Source organism: Bufo bufo, chromosome 3 (genome assembly GCF_905171765.1).
Source record: "Bufo bufo chromosome 3, aBufBuf1.1, whole genome shotgun sequence".
NCBI lineage: Eukaryota > Metazoa > Chordata > Amphibia > Anura > Bufonidae > Bufo > Bufo bufo.
The window spans coordinates 216,141,201-216,156,012 of record NC_053391.1 but is presented as its reverse complement, the minus strand read 5'-3'; the positions used below and the strand labels follow the sequence as shown (position 1 = coordinate 216,156,012).

General features: G+C 46.5%; 1 protein-coding gene across 7 annotated transcripts in view; it reads left to right on the top strand.

Annotated features, from left to right (window-relative positions):
- CSDE1 (cold shock domain containing E1) overlaps positions 1-10,830 on the top strand; it is a 69,904-nt gene extending 59,074 nt beyond the window's left edge. For all 7 annotated transcript variants that reach the window (XM_040423934.1, XM_040423938.1, XM_040423936.1 and 4 more), the window contains 4 exons: positions 6,459-6,637; positions 9,247-9,410; positions 9,798-9,930; positions 10,660-10,830. In XM_040423934.1, the coding sequence (XP_040279868.1) occupies positions 6,459-6,637; positions 9,247-9,410; positions 9,798-9,930; positions 10,660-10,707 (524 nt within the window). In that variant the 3' untranslated portion in view covers positions 10,708-10,830. The remainder of the gene's footprint in view (positions 1-6,458; positions 6,638-9,246; positions 9,411-9,797; positions 9,931-10,659) is intronic.
- Positions 10,831-14,812: the final 3,982 nt, after the last annotated feature.

Genomic DNA, 14,812 nt, shown 5'->3' with positions numbered 1-14,812 from the left:
AGCCAATAGAAAACTGATGTTGAAATGGTTCCCTTAGGGCTGGTTCACATGAGTGAGTCCATTGCAGGAATTGTGCTCCATGTATGAGCGTGACCCTACGTTCTGGACTTATAATGCTATGTGCCTCTGACCGGATTCTATAGAAATGAGGTAAAGCAGAAGCATATAGCATTATGAATCATAATGCCATGTGCTCCTGCAAGTCCAGAATGGAGGATGATGCTCACACTGATCATGATTCCCACAATGGACTCATTCGTGTGCAACAGCCCTTAGGAGAGCATGAGGGATTGGTTCTTTAATTTTTGTATCGCGTTGGAGGGAAACGCAGTTTTGTGAAGTATGCCTGTTGACGAGCTGGGGAAAAACCCTATGGCTTCTTCGCTCTTAAGAGGTCCCATTGACCAAGGCGTTTACAGGTTTCAGAAGACATCCTGTGTGGATTAGGTTATGGGGACTTGCCGCATCTCCCATGAGTCCTGTCAGGACTTAGACTTACTCGGAAATCCTGCTCAAAATCATATAAACCTATGTATTGTAGAACTCTGCTTCTACATTATTGCATTTTTTACATTTTTCTAGAAGCAATGACTAAAGAATGAGAGCAAGCATGGGATATGTTTGGTAAATCCCAACATATGCAGTATTGAGTCATGTTCAGACGTAGTATATTTGTGAAGATTTGTTAGGGTAGAATACAGAATGACATATACACAACTTGACCCAGCTTGCAGGTTTCTTTCATGCAATTTATGCTACAAAAAAAACTTTCTCGCTCATATCATTGGGGGACACAGGACCGTGGGTATAGCTTGCTGCTGCCACCACTAGGAGGCGACACTCGGCTGAAAACTGTTAGCTCCTCCCCTGCAGGCTCTACCCCCTTCAGCCTGGAGAGAGCATTTCAGTTTTTAGCTTAGTGTCGTAGGAGGCAGACCTCCCTGCTTAGCAGGGTGACTCTTTTGGAAATTTTTATTTTTATTTGGTTCATGGGGCACAGATTCGCATGGAGTCTGTCTCCCTGGGAGGCTAGCCGGTGTCGGTTGTCCCACCGCCTTGCCCCCCCCAAGAAGACAAGTGGACCAGGGCAGCCTCGCTCCCCTGCTTCCTACCAGCAATAGGGCCACCTACTCACCAGCCCTATACTGCCCGGACCCCTGATGTCTTCTACCAGCAGTCGTTGGGTGGCCCTGCTGGGACGACATCTAAGGGCGAAGTCCACAGAAGACAGGGGAGTAATACTCACCTGTCTGCTGGGTAGCGATCTCCCTCAGATCCTCAGCGGTGGCAGTACAGCACTGCGGCGGTTAATGTCGGCAGCATCGCGGCTGCAGCAGCTCTGCTACTACAAGGAGAGTGGTCCGATCTCTCCTTCAGCGCTCTTCATCCCCACTTTAAGTCTCCAGGCATCTCCTGAGGCAACATGTTCGGCACTATATTAACTTCTTCCCGGCCATTTCCTCACACGACCCGTGCGGGGGGCGGAGCCTATTTTCCCACCGCGGCACTCCGGAAGACCTCTCCAGCGCTCCCTTGCCACAAGGACACAGGACCTGGGACTTCTAATGGTAGGAGATCGCTACCCCCTCCAGCATAGAGAAGCCACACAATGTCAGACCCAGCCAAGACCCCTCCCCAGGCACCCTGCAGGACCACTTATTATGCCTGCACTTTAAATTCCCTCGTGGCCAGTCACTCTCTATGCTCTGCATGTCAGGCGGCCCCACAGAGCCATCCATCCATATTGTCACAACCCACAGGAGTTCAAGACCCCTCTGGCTATGGAGAACCTGACTGGGCAAGGTCCCTGTCCCGGGCAGTAGAAGACCTCTCAAGTCTCCCATTCCACCCTTTCATTACTGGGTCGTTTGGTAGAGAGATTACCCACAGTGCAGCACTCACCTTCGCAAGGCGCATAAACTAGGAGCAGGCTTACTAGCAAGCGTCCCAGATCAGGTCGTCATTCCTCTTCTGACGCCTCTGCCTCCCGTTTCCCGATCTCAGACGTCCTCCATTTTAGGTAACGCACTATCAGATGGTGAGATTGCGGATTCGGATACGGAGATGGGCCTGGAGCAGTCTTCCCAGATTGTGTCTATGGTAGATAGTCTGATTTCAGCTATCCGGGACACTTTCCAAGTTCAGGAGGAACTCCCCGCCACCGGGGAGTGTCGTTTTTGCGTACAAAGCAGACCCTTAAGTCCTTCCCTGTACACCACGACTTTTCTGTTGTTGTCGCAAAGGCTTGGGACCAGCCAGGTTTGGGCTTCATTGTCCCAAAGCGGTTAGACTTGCTCTACCCTTTTCCAACTGATTGTGTGGAAAAATGGGCCTCGCCTCCGAAGGTAGACCCACCGGTCGCTCGCCCGCCTCGCAAAGAACACTACTATTCTGGTGGCGGATGGCTCCTCTCTCCATGACCTAGTAGATCGGCGCATTGACTCTCTATCGAAGTCGGTCTTTGCAGCCAGTGGTTCAGCCTTAGGCCCGATCTTTGCATCGGCATGGGTAGCCAAGGCGGTTTCGGAGTGGGCCCTCTGTTTGAACCAAGACCTTGTGACCAATCTTCCTCCGGCGGAACTCCAGTCCTTGGCAGTACAAATTTCGCAGGCAGGAAAGTACCTCTGCGAAGCAGCTCTGGACGCGGGGACGATGGTCGCCCGTTCCTCGGCTCTCGTGGTATCTATCCGCCGAGAGCTGTGGCTTAAAGTCTGGTCGGCGGATTCATCCTCCAAACGTTCTTTCAAGACTTCCCTTTGCCGGGTCTCCACTCTTAGGTACCCGGCTAGATGATATTATTTCGGAAGCAACAGGGGGGAAAAAAGCACCCATTTACCGCAACCTAAGGCGAAACGTTTCTTTTGTCCTAGGGTCACATCTTCCCGTTATCAGTCCTTTCATAGGTTTGCGGGCACTCGTCCGGCGGCCTCACCTGCATCTAGGCCACCTAATCGGGACCAGCGAAAAGGCCCATCCTTCAAACCCCAGCCAGCATGGTGTCCGCAAGCGCAACAGCCTAGTTCCGCTCCCAGGAAAAACCCCTTCAGCATGAAGGTGCGGCCCTACCCTTACAGGTGCGGGGTTGTCTCCTCCTTTTTCAGGAAATGTGGTGAACTCGTATATCGGACGCTTGCGCACGAGAGGTAGTGACATCAGGATACAAGATAGAATTCAAATCTATCCCACCCAACCGTTTTTTCCTCTGCCAGCCGCCCAAGGATCCAGGTCGGGCGGCTGCTTTCTTCCAAGCAGTCCAGTCCCTTCTCATATGGGGCGTGATAATTCCGGTCCCCTTTACACGAAAGGTTTACAGGTTTCTATTCAAACCTTTTCGTGGTACCCAAAAAGGAAGGTGATGTTCGCCCAGTGCTGGACCTCAAGATAGTAAATCGCTTCCTCTGCATTCAACGGTTCAAGATGGAGTCACTCCGCTCCGTGGTTGCCTCTTTGGTACAGGGAGAACTCATGGCATCGATAGACAGACATCCAAGACGCCTACTTACACGTTCCCATCGCACCCGCTCATCAACGTTTTCTTCGTTTTGCCATTCATGCATGTCACTACCAGTTCGTCGCCCTGCCATTCGGCCTAGCGACAGCTCCGAGAGTGTTCACAAAGGTGCTTGCCCCCTCCTGGGTCGCCTGCGCTCCAGGGGCATCACTCTCCTCCCTTATCTAGACGATATCTTGATCAAAGCATCTACAGTCTCCCAATGCGAGGAGAGTCTTCAGATCACTTTGAGCACCCTGTCCCGCTTCGGGTGGATAGTCAATCGGCAGAAATCCTGCTCATCGCCCACCACACAAATCAGGTTTCTGGGCATGATACTAGACTCGGGTGCAGCCATGGTACGCCTGCCATTGGACAAGAGCATGGACATTCAGAGATCTATACGCATATTACTCCAACGCCGCAATATGTCTCTGCAATTGCATGCGGGTGCTGGGCATGATGGTGGCCTCCTTCGAGGCCATTCCCTTCGCTCAATTTCACACGAGGTGTTTTCAACGAGCCATTTTGTCATCTTGGGACAAATCCCCGGATTCTCTGGATCGCCGGATCCGGCTGTCTCTCCAAACGCGTACAGCCCTCGGTTGGTGGACAGAGTCTGCGCATCTGTTGGCAGGGAAATCCTTCCTTTCAGTGATATGGACGATCATTACAACAGACGCCAGTCTTCGCGGTTGGGGTGGAGTTCTCGCCACACGGACGGTCCAGGGTGTTTGGTCTCCATCGGAGTCCAAACTTCCCATGAACATACTGGAACTCCAGGACATTCATCTCTCCCTTGTCCATTGGACTCCACTTCTGCAGGGTCGTCCGATCAGGGTGCAGTCTGACAATGCCACAGCTGTGGCCTACATCAACCACCAAGGAGGGACTCGCAGCCTTCCAGTGATGCAGGAGTCTGCGAAGATTTTGCAGTGGGCGGAGTCCCATGTTCCGATTTCGGCAGTCTTTATCCTGGGAGTGGACAACTGGACGGCAGACTCTCAGCCGGACAACAGTGGACCCGGGGGAGTGGTCCCTCCATCCGGAGGTGTTCGAGGCCATCTGTCTCAGGTGGGGACGTCCGGAAGGGGACTTGATGGCGTCCAGGTTCAATCACAAGCTCCTGTGCTTCCTCTCTCGCGCAAGAGATCCAGCAGCACACGGCGTGGGTGCTCGTGGTGCCTTGGGACAGCTTTGCGTTTCTTTACGTGTTCCCACAGTTACCACTTCTACCTCGGGTCCTACGCAGAATCAGGAAGGAAGGCATCAAGACGATCCTGATCGCCCCAGACTGGCCTTAATGAGCTTGGTACTCAGAACTCCTTCTTCTGCTAGGAGATGCTCCGTGGCCTCTGCCAATCGGAACCAATCTACTCTCCCAGGGCCCAGTCTTCCATCAGAGTTTAGATACGCTACGTTTAACGGTGTGGCTGTTGAAACCTTTCTGTTGAAACGCAGAGGTTTTTCTGATGCGGTCATTCGAACCATGATTAGGGCCAAGAAACCTTCCTCTTCTAGGATTTTCTACCGGACCTGGAAATCCTTCTTGCGTTTCTGCGAGGAACGAGCTCTTCCTCCCAGGCGTTTTTCCCTTCCGACAGTTCTAGTGTTCCTTCAGTCGGGATTGGACCTGGGCATGGCTCTCAGTTCCCTCAAAGGGCGGGTCTCGGCCCTGTCCATTTTTTTTCCAACGTACTCTAGCCGTCCTAGGTCCGGTCAAGACTTTCTTGCAAGGAGTAGCTCATACCGTTCCCCCATATTGGCCCCCATTACATTCTTGGGACCTGAACCTGGTTCTCGGTGCACTCCAGACAGCGCCGTTCGAACCTGAGTGAAGTTTCCGTCCGTCTACTTTCCTGGAAAGTGGCCTTTTCAGTGGCCATTACCTCTATTTGACGGGTTTCGGGACTGGCAGCTCTCTCCTACAAGGAACCCTTTTTTTGGTGTTTCACCAAGATAAGGTGGTTCTTCGTCCAGTGCCATCTTTTTTTACCAAAGGTTGTTTCTGCCTTTCACGTGAATTAAGACATTGTTTTGCCCTCAGCCTTCTCCTCCGCAGGAGGTCTCCCTCCATCGTCTGGATGTAGTACGGGCCTTGAAGATCTATCTGTCGGTGGTGGCCCCCTTTAGACGCACTGACGCTCTGTTCGTTATCTCGGAAGGCCCTCGTAAAGGTTTAGCGGCTTCAAAGGTGACTATTGCTCAGTGTATTCGCTCGGCCATTGCCGAGGCCTATCGTTCCAGGGACAAGGTTCCTCCACCCGGGATCACGGCTCACTCTACCAGAGCGGTCGGGGTTTCTTGGGCACACCTCCACCACGCTTCTGCGTCTCAGTTGTGTAAAGACTTGGTCCTCTCTACACACCTTTAGTAAATTTTACCGGGTGCATTCATTGGCCTCGGCGGATGCTTCTCTCAGCCGCAGGGTTCTGCAGGCCTCAGTTCAGGGACTTCCATAGAGAGTTAGTTTGGGAGAATTTTTTTCCCTCCCCGGGGACTAGGACGTCCCACGGTCCTGTGTCCCCCAATGATATGAGCGAGAAAATTAGATTTTTGTGAACTCGCCTGTAAAATCTCTCGCTTGATTCATTGGGGGACACGGCACCCACCCACATATTATTGTGAGGCAAGTGGGGTTTCTGTTTTGTCTGTTGGGACCTTGTGTTTGGTTCGGTCTCGTGACAGTTTTCTGTTGAATTTTACTTTAATTTGGTCTCTCCTACTGCTGGAGCACAAACTGAAATGCTCTCTCCAGGCTGGAGGGGGTATAGCCTGCAGGGGAGGAGCTAACAGTTTTCAGCCTAGTGTCGCCTCCTAGTGGCAGCAGCAAGCTATACCCACGGTCCTGTGTCCCCCCAATGAATCAAGCGAGAAAGATTTTACTGTGACAAGCCCCTTTTACTAGAACAGTCATTTTAAATTCCTGACACTCCGTTTCTTGCTGTAATACCATTATTACTTTCAGGTAGCATGAAAGGACAGCTTTTTCCCTTTGGCATCGTGGGAATGGTAAATAAAGCAGATTGTCTGCAGAAAGGAGAAGCTGTTAAGTTCCAGCTTTGTGTGTTAAGTCAGAATGGGCAGACCATGGCCTGTAACATTGAGGCCCTCCGCAGGGGTACTGTTGAGTGTGTGAAAGATCAGGTAAATATACCATTTACTTTACTATTTTTTTTTTTTTATGTTTGATTTATTTTTTTTAACAGAAGATACTCTACTATTCATCATTGTGCTGTGCAACAAAAACGGTGTAGCCCTAGCTTTGATCAGACAGAACCTGAGCAAAGGTCCCAGAGGCACCTGCCTTTTAGCAATGCAAGATGAATAGCTTACTGGGAACCTGTCAGCGGCAAAACCCAAACCGCCAGTAGTACCTTCAAGTAGCCAGCATTGCGTTTCGAATGATTTTCTTACTGCATTCTGATGAAGCAGAAGTATGAAAAACGTTTTTATCCTCTGTACACACTATTTTCCAGTCAGGCTTGAAGTCAAGGGGGCAGCGGCCTCCTTTCTTCAAGTCAAGGTAACTGCGCCTCCTTCCCAGCCCCTTCTCCTGTGACTGACAGCCGGCTGTTCGGCAAAGCCAGCTGGCTATCGGGCATAAGTGCAGTCAGTCACAGTGAAGGGGCAGGAAAGGGGCGCGGTTAGCTTGACTTGAAGCAAGGAGGCCGCTGCCCCCTTGACTTCAAGCCTGACTTGAAAATGGTGCAGACTGAGAATAAAAAAGTTTCATACTTCTGCCTCATCAGAATGCAGTAAGAAAATCATTAGAAACTCACTGACGGCTACTTAAAGGTACTGCTGGCTGTTTGGGATGGCTTTTGCCACTGACTGGTTCCCTTTTAAAGAGGCTGTGTTACCCAGATCAACCCTAGGTTTGACACTGACAAAAAAAAACTCTTCTGTAATTCTGGTTGTGGAGAAAATTAAATATGCAAATTAAGTATTCAAGCACTTGGGGGGGCGTATGCCGCTTCGAGCACTGCTTCACCGACGCCCCTGTTGCTTTATAACAGGGATGGCCAACCTGCGTGTCTCCAGCTGTTGCAAAACCAACTCCCAGCATGCAAAGACTGCCTACAGCAGGGCATGGTGGGAATTGTTGTTTTACAACAGCTGGAGAGCCGCAGGTTGGCCATCCCTGCTTTATAATGACCCCTCTCCTGTTGATCATGTCCCCATGCCTGAAGGCAAAGATGTGCGTAGGCGTGGGATCTCGGCTCTAGACCCTCTGGTGAATCTAAAGGCATGGGGGCCTTAAAGGCAAAGGGGTTGTCCCATGACTAATATAAAAAATTTAAATCGGACATCATATAGTACATGACGATCTCTTTGTAACAAAGCTAGAACCAGCCCTGTCCTCATATGGCTCCAGAGATCTCCTCATTCATTGCTTTACTGGATTTATATCAAGCTGACAGCTCAAGGGGAGTGTCTTGTCTGCTGCCATTCAGGGGGCGTGTCTCAGCTCTCCCTATCACAGCTCAGGGGGCAGTGTAGGGATGAAACGGAGCATGTGCGGCCTCAATGAGCTGGACAAAGGAATAAGAAAAAACAGAGCAAATGGCGCTATACAGATACATTTTATAGCATAACTCGGTGGCTATGCTAAATTTTACAAAAGTATTGAAATCCAGGTGCTGGTTTCAAAACTGTATAATTAATTATTTTTTCATGGGACAACTCCTTTAAGAAAGTTGAAGATGAAATTATCTCCAAAAGGCGCAAAGTTAAAGATAACATGTTGCCTTTTCTATTTTAAGAAAGAAAAAAAAATAAATAAAAATATATATATATATATATATATATATATATATATATATATATATATATATATTTTTGTTACATTTTCAAAAAAGGAAAGGCCACAAAGCAAAACTTTAAGCACCCTGCATGGTTAGTACCTAGTAGCACCCCCCTTTGGCAATTATCACAGCTTTTTGTAGCCAGCCAAGAGTCTTTTAATTCTTGTTTGAGAGATTTTCTTCCTTGCAAAAGTCTTCCAGTTCTGTGAGATTCCGTGGCCGTCTTGCATGCACTGCTCTTTTGAGTTCTATCCACAGATTTTTAATGATTTTCCAATCGGGGGACTGTGAGGGCTGTGGTAAAACCTTCAGCTTGCAGCTTTTGAGGTAATCTGTTGTGGATTTTGAGGTGTTAAGGATCATTATCCATTTGTAGAAGACATCCTCTTCTCAACTTCAGCTTTTTTTTTTTTTTACATTTGGTGGTGTTTGCTTCCAGAATGTGCTGGAATTTCATTGAATCCATTCTTCCCCCTACTGTGCAATGTTCCTTGTGCCATTGCCTGCAACAGAACCCCAAAGCACAATTGATCACGTTTAATGGTAGACAAGTTGTTCTTTTCATGAAATTTTGTGGTTTTTGTTTTTGTTTTTGTTTTTCCCAAAAATACCTTTGCTCATTGTGGCTGAAGATGTCTAACCTCATCAGTCCATAGGAATTGTTTCCAAAATGTTTCAGGCTTTAGATGTGAGGATACAGGAAGTCTTCTTCCATGAAGGCCATATTTGTGCAGGTGTTGCTGAAAAGTACGGTACATTTGACCAGGTGCCCAAACTTTTTGCATGCCATTGTGTACCATTTCAATAAATGAGATGAAATGGACCAGAGTCTAACACCATGGAAAGTTTTGCCATCTTTACACGTTAGTTTTTTACCTATTTTGGGTGTAGTGCTGATACTGTCATAATGACTTTTGCTATGGCTTATGTTCTTGTTTTTCCTCTTAGTTTGGATTCATTAACTACGAAATTGGGGACAGCAAGAAACTCTTCTTCCATGTGAAAGAGATACAAGATGGCATTGAGCTGCAGGCTGGGGATGAAGTGGAATTCTCGGTTATTCTTAATCAGCGAACTGGGAAGTGCAGCGGCTGTAATGTCACACTAATCAGGTAGATAATTGGTTATGCATCTTGCGTGTCACGTTTTGAGTTTATTGTGTAAGGATTTGTAAAGTAAGAGATTCCTTCTGAGCGATCCCAGGCACTCTCCCGTGCATTTGTCCGGTAATGCACCCTACATAACCTACAAAATTTACTTTCTATAAATCATCCAGGGCTTGTATTGTATTGTAATTGCTTTTTGGGACAGAAGCCTGGAGTTGGTACCCACTGGATCAAATGGCTAGGCCTGAGTAATTACCTTCTGCAAGCTACATATATATGGATGGTATTATAGTGCATGGCAGGATTTTGACTGTTGTAGATTCTGTCCCAACACTATAATGTAATTGGTGGTATTTTAAGTGCCTCAATATTGTGTGTTCCCCTTTATTGTAGTAAAGGCCCTGAACTGGTGGCAGCTCCTCGTCCAGATAGATTAGTGAGTCGTTTGAAGAGTATAACACTGGATGATGCCAGTGCACCACGTCTAATGGTCGTGCGTCAGCCCAGAGGTCCAGATAACACAAAGGTAAGTTCTTTCTCCCTCTGTTTACAAGATTTACTGTATAAATGAGATTTTCTGCAGCTTTCTAATGTCTGTCAGTACCTCCCCATTTCAAAATCTGTCTGCTGCTTATGTGAAGCAAATGCAGATATTAAAATGGCCAGGGTGTGTTTCCCTATTGCTAATGCATTACGTGTGTTCTCAGATAAAATTGCATTTCTTGCGACAGCTGTGGCAATCCCATTCACTTTGCCTTGTAGCTCTACCCTGAATCTGGCAGAGATGCTCTGAGTGCGATCTGCAGCTAAATTCAGATCAGCTTGATAAAAATCTAGACCTGGTTCACACTTCAGTGACTGAGCCAAAACCAGGAGTGGAGCCTACACTGAGGAGGAAAAGTTTTGCCCCTGTTCTGTGTCTTTGACCCACACCTGGTTTTGGCTCACAATCCCTAATCAAATCACTGAAGTGTGAACTAGGCCTTAGCTTGCATTAGTGTTCATAAGTTGTCAGGAATTCAGATATAAGGGCTACAGATTAAGACATCAGAGCTGCTCTCACTGGATTCAGTGAGAAAGGGGAAGCAATAGTCTATGGATACTGAAAGTGAAAACTGTTAATTTTTTAAATGTGTCCCCCACTCCATTCAAATCTGTGCGACTGCTAAGAGTGCCTAAAATGGTAGCCAAGTACAAGCAGATACATTTTTAGATATACATTTGACCTAATCTTTTTTTTTATTTGCATTCACAGGGATTTGGCATAGAGCGAAAGATCCGTCAAGCTGGTGTCATCGACTAATTCACAATTTTTTGTTTTTTCCATCTGGGAAAGCACATTACCCAATCAAGTATGATCAAACCAAGGGACATTATGAAACGCAACATCTCTCTGCAGCCCAAAAATAAAAACCTTATTCTCTAACAGTTACGTTTTAAAAATTTCCATCTTGCACTCAAGTTGGGGAAATCCTGAAGACACAATTCTTTTTAAATTATGCACATTGCAATAGAGGAGTTAAGTTGGAGCCTCTGCTTCTTTTTTCCCTCCTTAGAACCTTGTTTGATTTGAGTTTTGCATCTTAAAGGGAGTCTGCCAGGAAGTTCACCAGGTACAATGCCCTGTAGAGCTAGCTCAGATGAATGTAATGACGCCTCTCATTTGGTGATCCTTCGCTTCATTCTGAACAGTTTTTTAATCCACATGCAGATCAACAGTTAAAGGGAGCCTGTTATCAACTTTATACTGACCTCACTGAGGGCAGTATAAAATAGTGACAGAAATGCTGATTTCAGTGGTGTCACTCATGAGCTAAAAGTCAGTGGTTGCTGAGAACCAGCATCACAATCATTGCAGCCCAGTCCTCGAAAAGAGTCAGATCTACCTGAGAAGAGTCCTGGTTATTCCTAATCTCCTGCTCTCCCTGCACATCTGCTGATGATTGGCAGTTCTCTACTAGAAAGGGAGGAAACTAGGTAGAAGCCGGTCAGTCATCAGCAGGTGGACAGGGAGAGCAGGAATTCATGAATAACTAACTTCTCAGGTGGCCGGGACGCTTTTCCAGGCCCAGTCTGCAATGATTGTAATGTTGGTTCTCTGCAACCACTTACTTTTAAATGACAGACCGCTGACATCAACTCGCCTGTCTCTACTTTAGGCTGCCGTTAGTATGGGCAGCATAAAGTTGACCGGTTCCCTTTTAAGCGCACTAAGAGCTGGCCCAAGCACTCTGCACCCTTGCTTCTCCACCTTTGTCAGCCCCTGCCTCTCCTTAATTGGCAGGGCCAGGTTCCTGTATAGTCATCTTACTTTGTTCTGTTGGTCATGGAGAGGGAGGGGCTGGCAGAGAAAGTGGGAGGAGCAAGGATGGACAGAATAGCTTGGGCCTGTGCTCGGTGCACTTACCTGCCTTTTTGCATATGGATTAAAACAGATTTTTCTCCAGAACGAACAAACTGATGGTTAAGTGAAAGTTGGCATTACCTTTTAGCTGAGCTAGCCTTACAAGGCATTGCGCCTGGTCTAACAGTAAATTTTCCAGTGACAGATTCCCTTAAAGAGTCCAGTCCACAATAATCCATGACTTTACCCTTCAAAACTCTGCACTGCATACTGTTTAGTATATATTCTACCTCCGATAGTTGCAAACTTGATTTTAATTTTTCTTTCATCCCCTCCCCCCCATCTATCAGAGGACCACATAGTAACGGTGGAATATATTCTATTCAGACACCTTATTTTCTTCATCTAACGACAGCCAAATGTTTGCTTTTTTTTTTTTATATATCAGATTTGAATATTTTATTTCAGATGTATGAACGGAAGCTGTTAGATTCTAAAAGCATTTTATTTGCTTTTGTTTTTTTTGTTTGTGTAAGCAAGTGACTTTGGAAATGCAGATTAACCACAAAGGTGACATGTGCCATCAGTGTAAAGTTTAAAAATATTTGGAAACGCAGTTTATTTTTTCCCCCCCCTTGCTGCTAAGATACAGCAGCTTTGACATGTAGAAATTTAAAAGAATAAAATGTGCCTGAACTGTGTGGTTATTTTCTGCTCCCCGGCCCCTGATTTTTCTCCTCCTTGGTCCTCCAAGTTGACAGGAACTCCTCATACTGTTCCTAGTTGCATTGCCGTATGGTAAAAACACTTGATACTTTTTTTTTTTTGTTTTGTTTTTTTGTTTAACCTGTCACTACCTGAAGCGGGCTGCTCACCCAACCATGTGGGTAGTCTGTTTCTTTTTTTTTTTTTTTTTTTTTTTTTTTTTTTTTTCCCCCTCTCTTGCCTGTTAGGAAATAATTTATTTCCCAAGTGTTTTAAACCAGGAAGATCAAGAAATTTCTTTTTATGGGTTAAAGAGTTTATTGGTTTCTTGCTCCATACCCTTTTTTGTTTTTGTTTTTCTGATTTCTGGGAACTTCTGTTGAAGACTTATCTTACATTTGTACAAAAACAAAACTTGGCTCTGGTTTTTTTTTTTTTTCTGTTTAATGGCAAAAATGAAATAGAATAAAGTTTTACCAATTAATTTTGAAATCTTGTCATTTTCGTAAATTAAACGTGAAGAACCCAGTTTCAAGTGGAAAATTTGTATGGGCTCATACTTTCCTGTGGGTGCCGTGCACAGCTGCATACAGCTGAGGCCTTGTTCACATTTCTGTATCCGTTTAACATATGTGGAGAAATTCATCCATGAAGGATCTGTTTGGTCCATGTGTTGTCCTTTATTCCACAGGCACTGCTCAGCTGAAAATTTCCAGAGCATCTCCCTACCAATGGTCTGTGTGCTGTCTGTGGAAAATGCAAGGGTGAAATCCACACAACAATTCACATGCAGATTTCAAAATCCGTGCAGGTCAATTTACATACCTAAGGAAACTGTGTCCACCAGATTTTTCCCATACACTTTGCTGGTACTGTACTACCATGGTTTTTCTGCAGGTAATCCACACGAGTGTGTAACAACCATCACATGGCAGTTTTTAGCACCCATAAGTCTATGGGGCTACTTGTGTGGCTTTTTTTTATTTTTATATTTTTAACCACATTCAGACTTGAAGGTGCCACTCCAAGTATATACTACAGACAAAACACTATGTAGATGCCCAATGGCATAGGTTTGAGTAGGACCTGCCTGACTGAGACCACCTTGGCGCTGGTAGGTAGGCACAGCTGTGTTTTGATCAAAATATATCGGCTGAGAGTCTTGGATGTTATCAGAGTGGGGGCTTAGTCCATATGTTTGCATCTATTGTTGTTTTCAGTGATTTTTCTATTTTAAATGTAGCCATGTACAGTACATCCACACTTATCACATTGTGCACATGTGCAGGATGTTTTACTTTTGTCTGTAGTATATACTTAAAGGAGTGGACCCCCTCTGATCTGATAGTTAACCCCTATCAAGTGATTTTTTCATGTTTTAAATATAGCCATGTACATCTGCATATTTATCACATCCTATAGGTTATTTTTATTTATTTTTTTCAGTGTGTTTTTGATGTTTCTCAGCAAAAATTGCCAGGATAAATGCTTGCTTTTTTATATATTTTTTTTTTTTTACATTCCCTATAGTGTTTTCTGGTGGCCCATCTTTACTAATTGTAAAGGTGGCATAAGCTTAGACAGGCTGTCTACACCTGCACCAGATTTATCACGGACTCAGACTGGATGATGAATGTGGTGCAGGAATAGCCACTTTTCTATGACCACCAACTATTGGTTCGCATATCTTGAAGATTTTGACTCCAAAATTGTGCCACAGTTTGCACTGGACAGTACCTCAGTGCATACTGAACGAGCTCACAGCAGGTGTCTAGCCTGGCAACCCATTACTCCATGGGGTTGTCGGTGCTCATGCTGTCGGAAGCACAGACTGACCCCATGTAGTCAGCCACCATGCGGGCCAGCCGTTGGTGGTGACTGCTGCTACTGGATCGCGCAGGCTGGTAGAACAGCCTTATCTCACCCATAAGATCACCTGCTCGGCTGGAGCTGCTTGGGCCAGCCACCTGCTGGGTGAGATGAGCAGGGAGAACTGGAGCGTGAGGCAGTGGGTTGGCCTGCTCCAGCCAGAGGAGCAGACAGACCCGCAGGTTTTGCATACGGGCATCCCTCTGGCTGGCTGGGATGAACTGCTCCAGTTTCCCCTTGCAGCGAGGATCTAAAAGCGTGGTCAACCAAAAATCATCCCTCTCAATTTTCCTGATCCGGGGGTCCCTCCGGAGGCAGCGCAGCATGGGGAAGAGGACAGCCCACTGTGACTCTTCTTGGCTGCCCGTGACCATGACGTCTTGGTCCTGCTGCTGCTCTCTGGGATTGGCCCCACCTCCGGACTAACGGTGCCCTCATGTCAACAATCTCCTCAAAAATTCTTCCTCCTCCTCCTGGGCCTGGTCTTGGT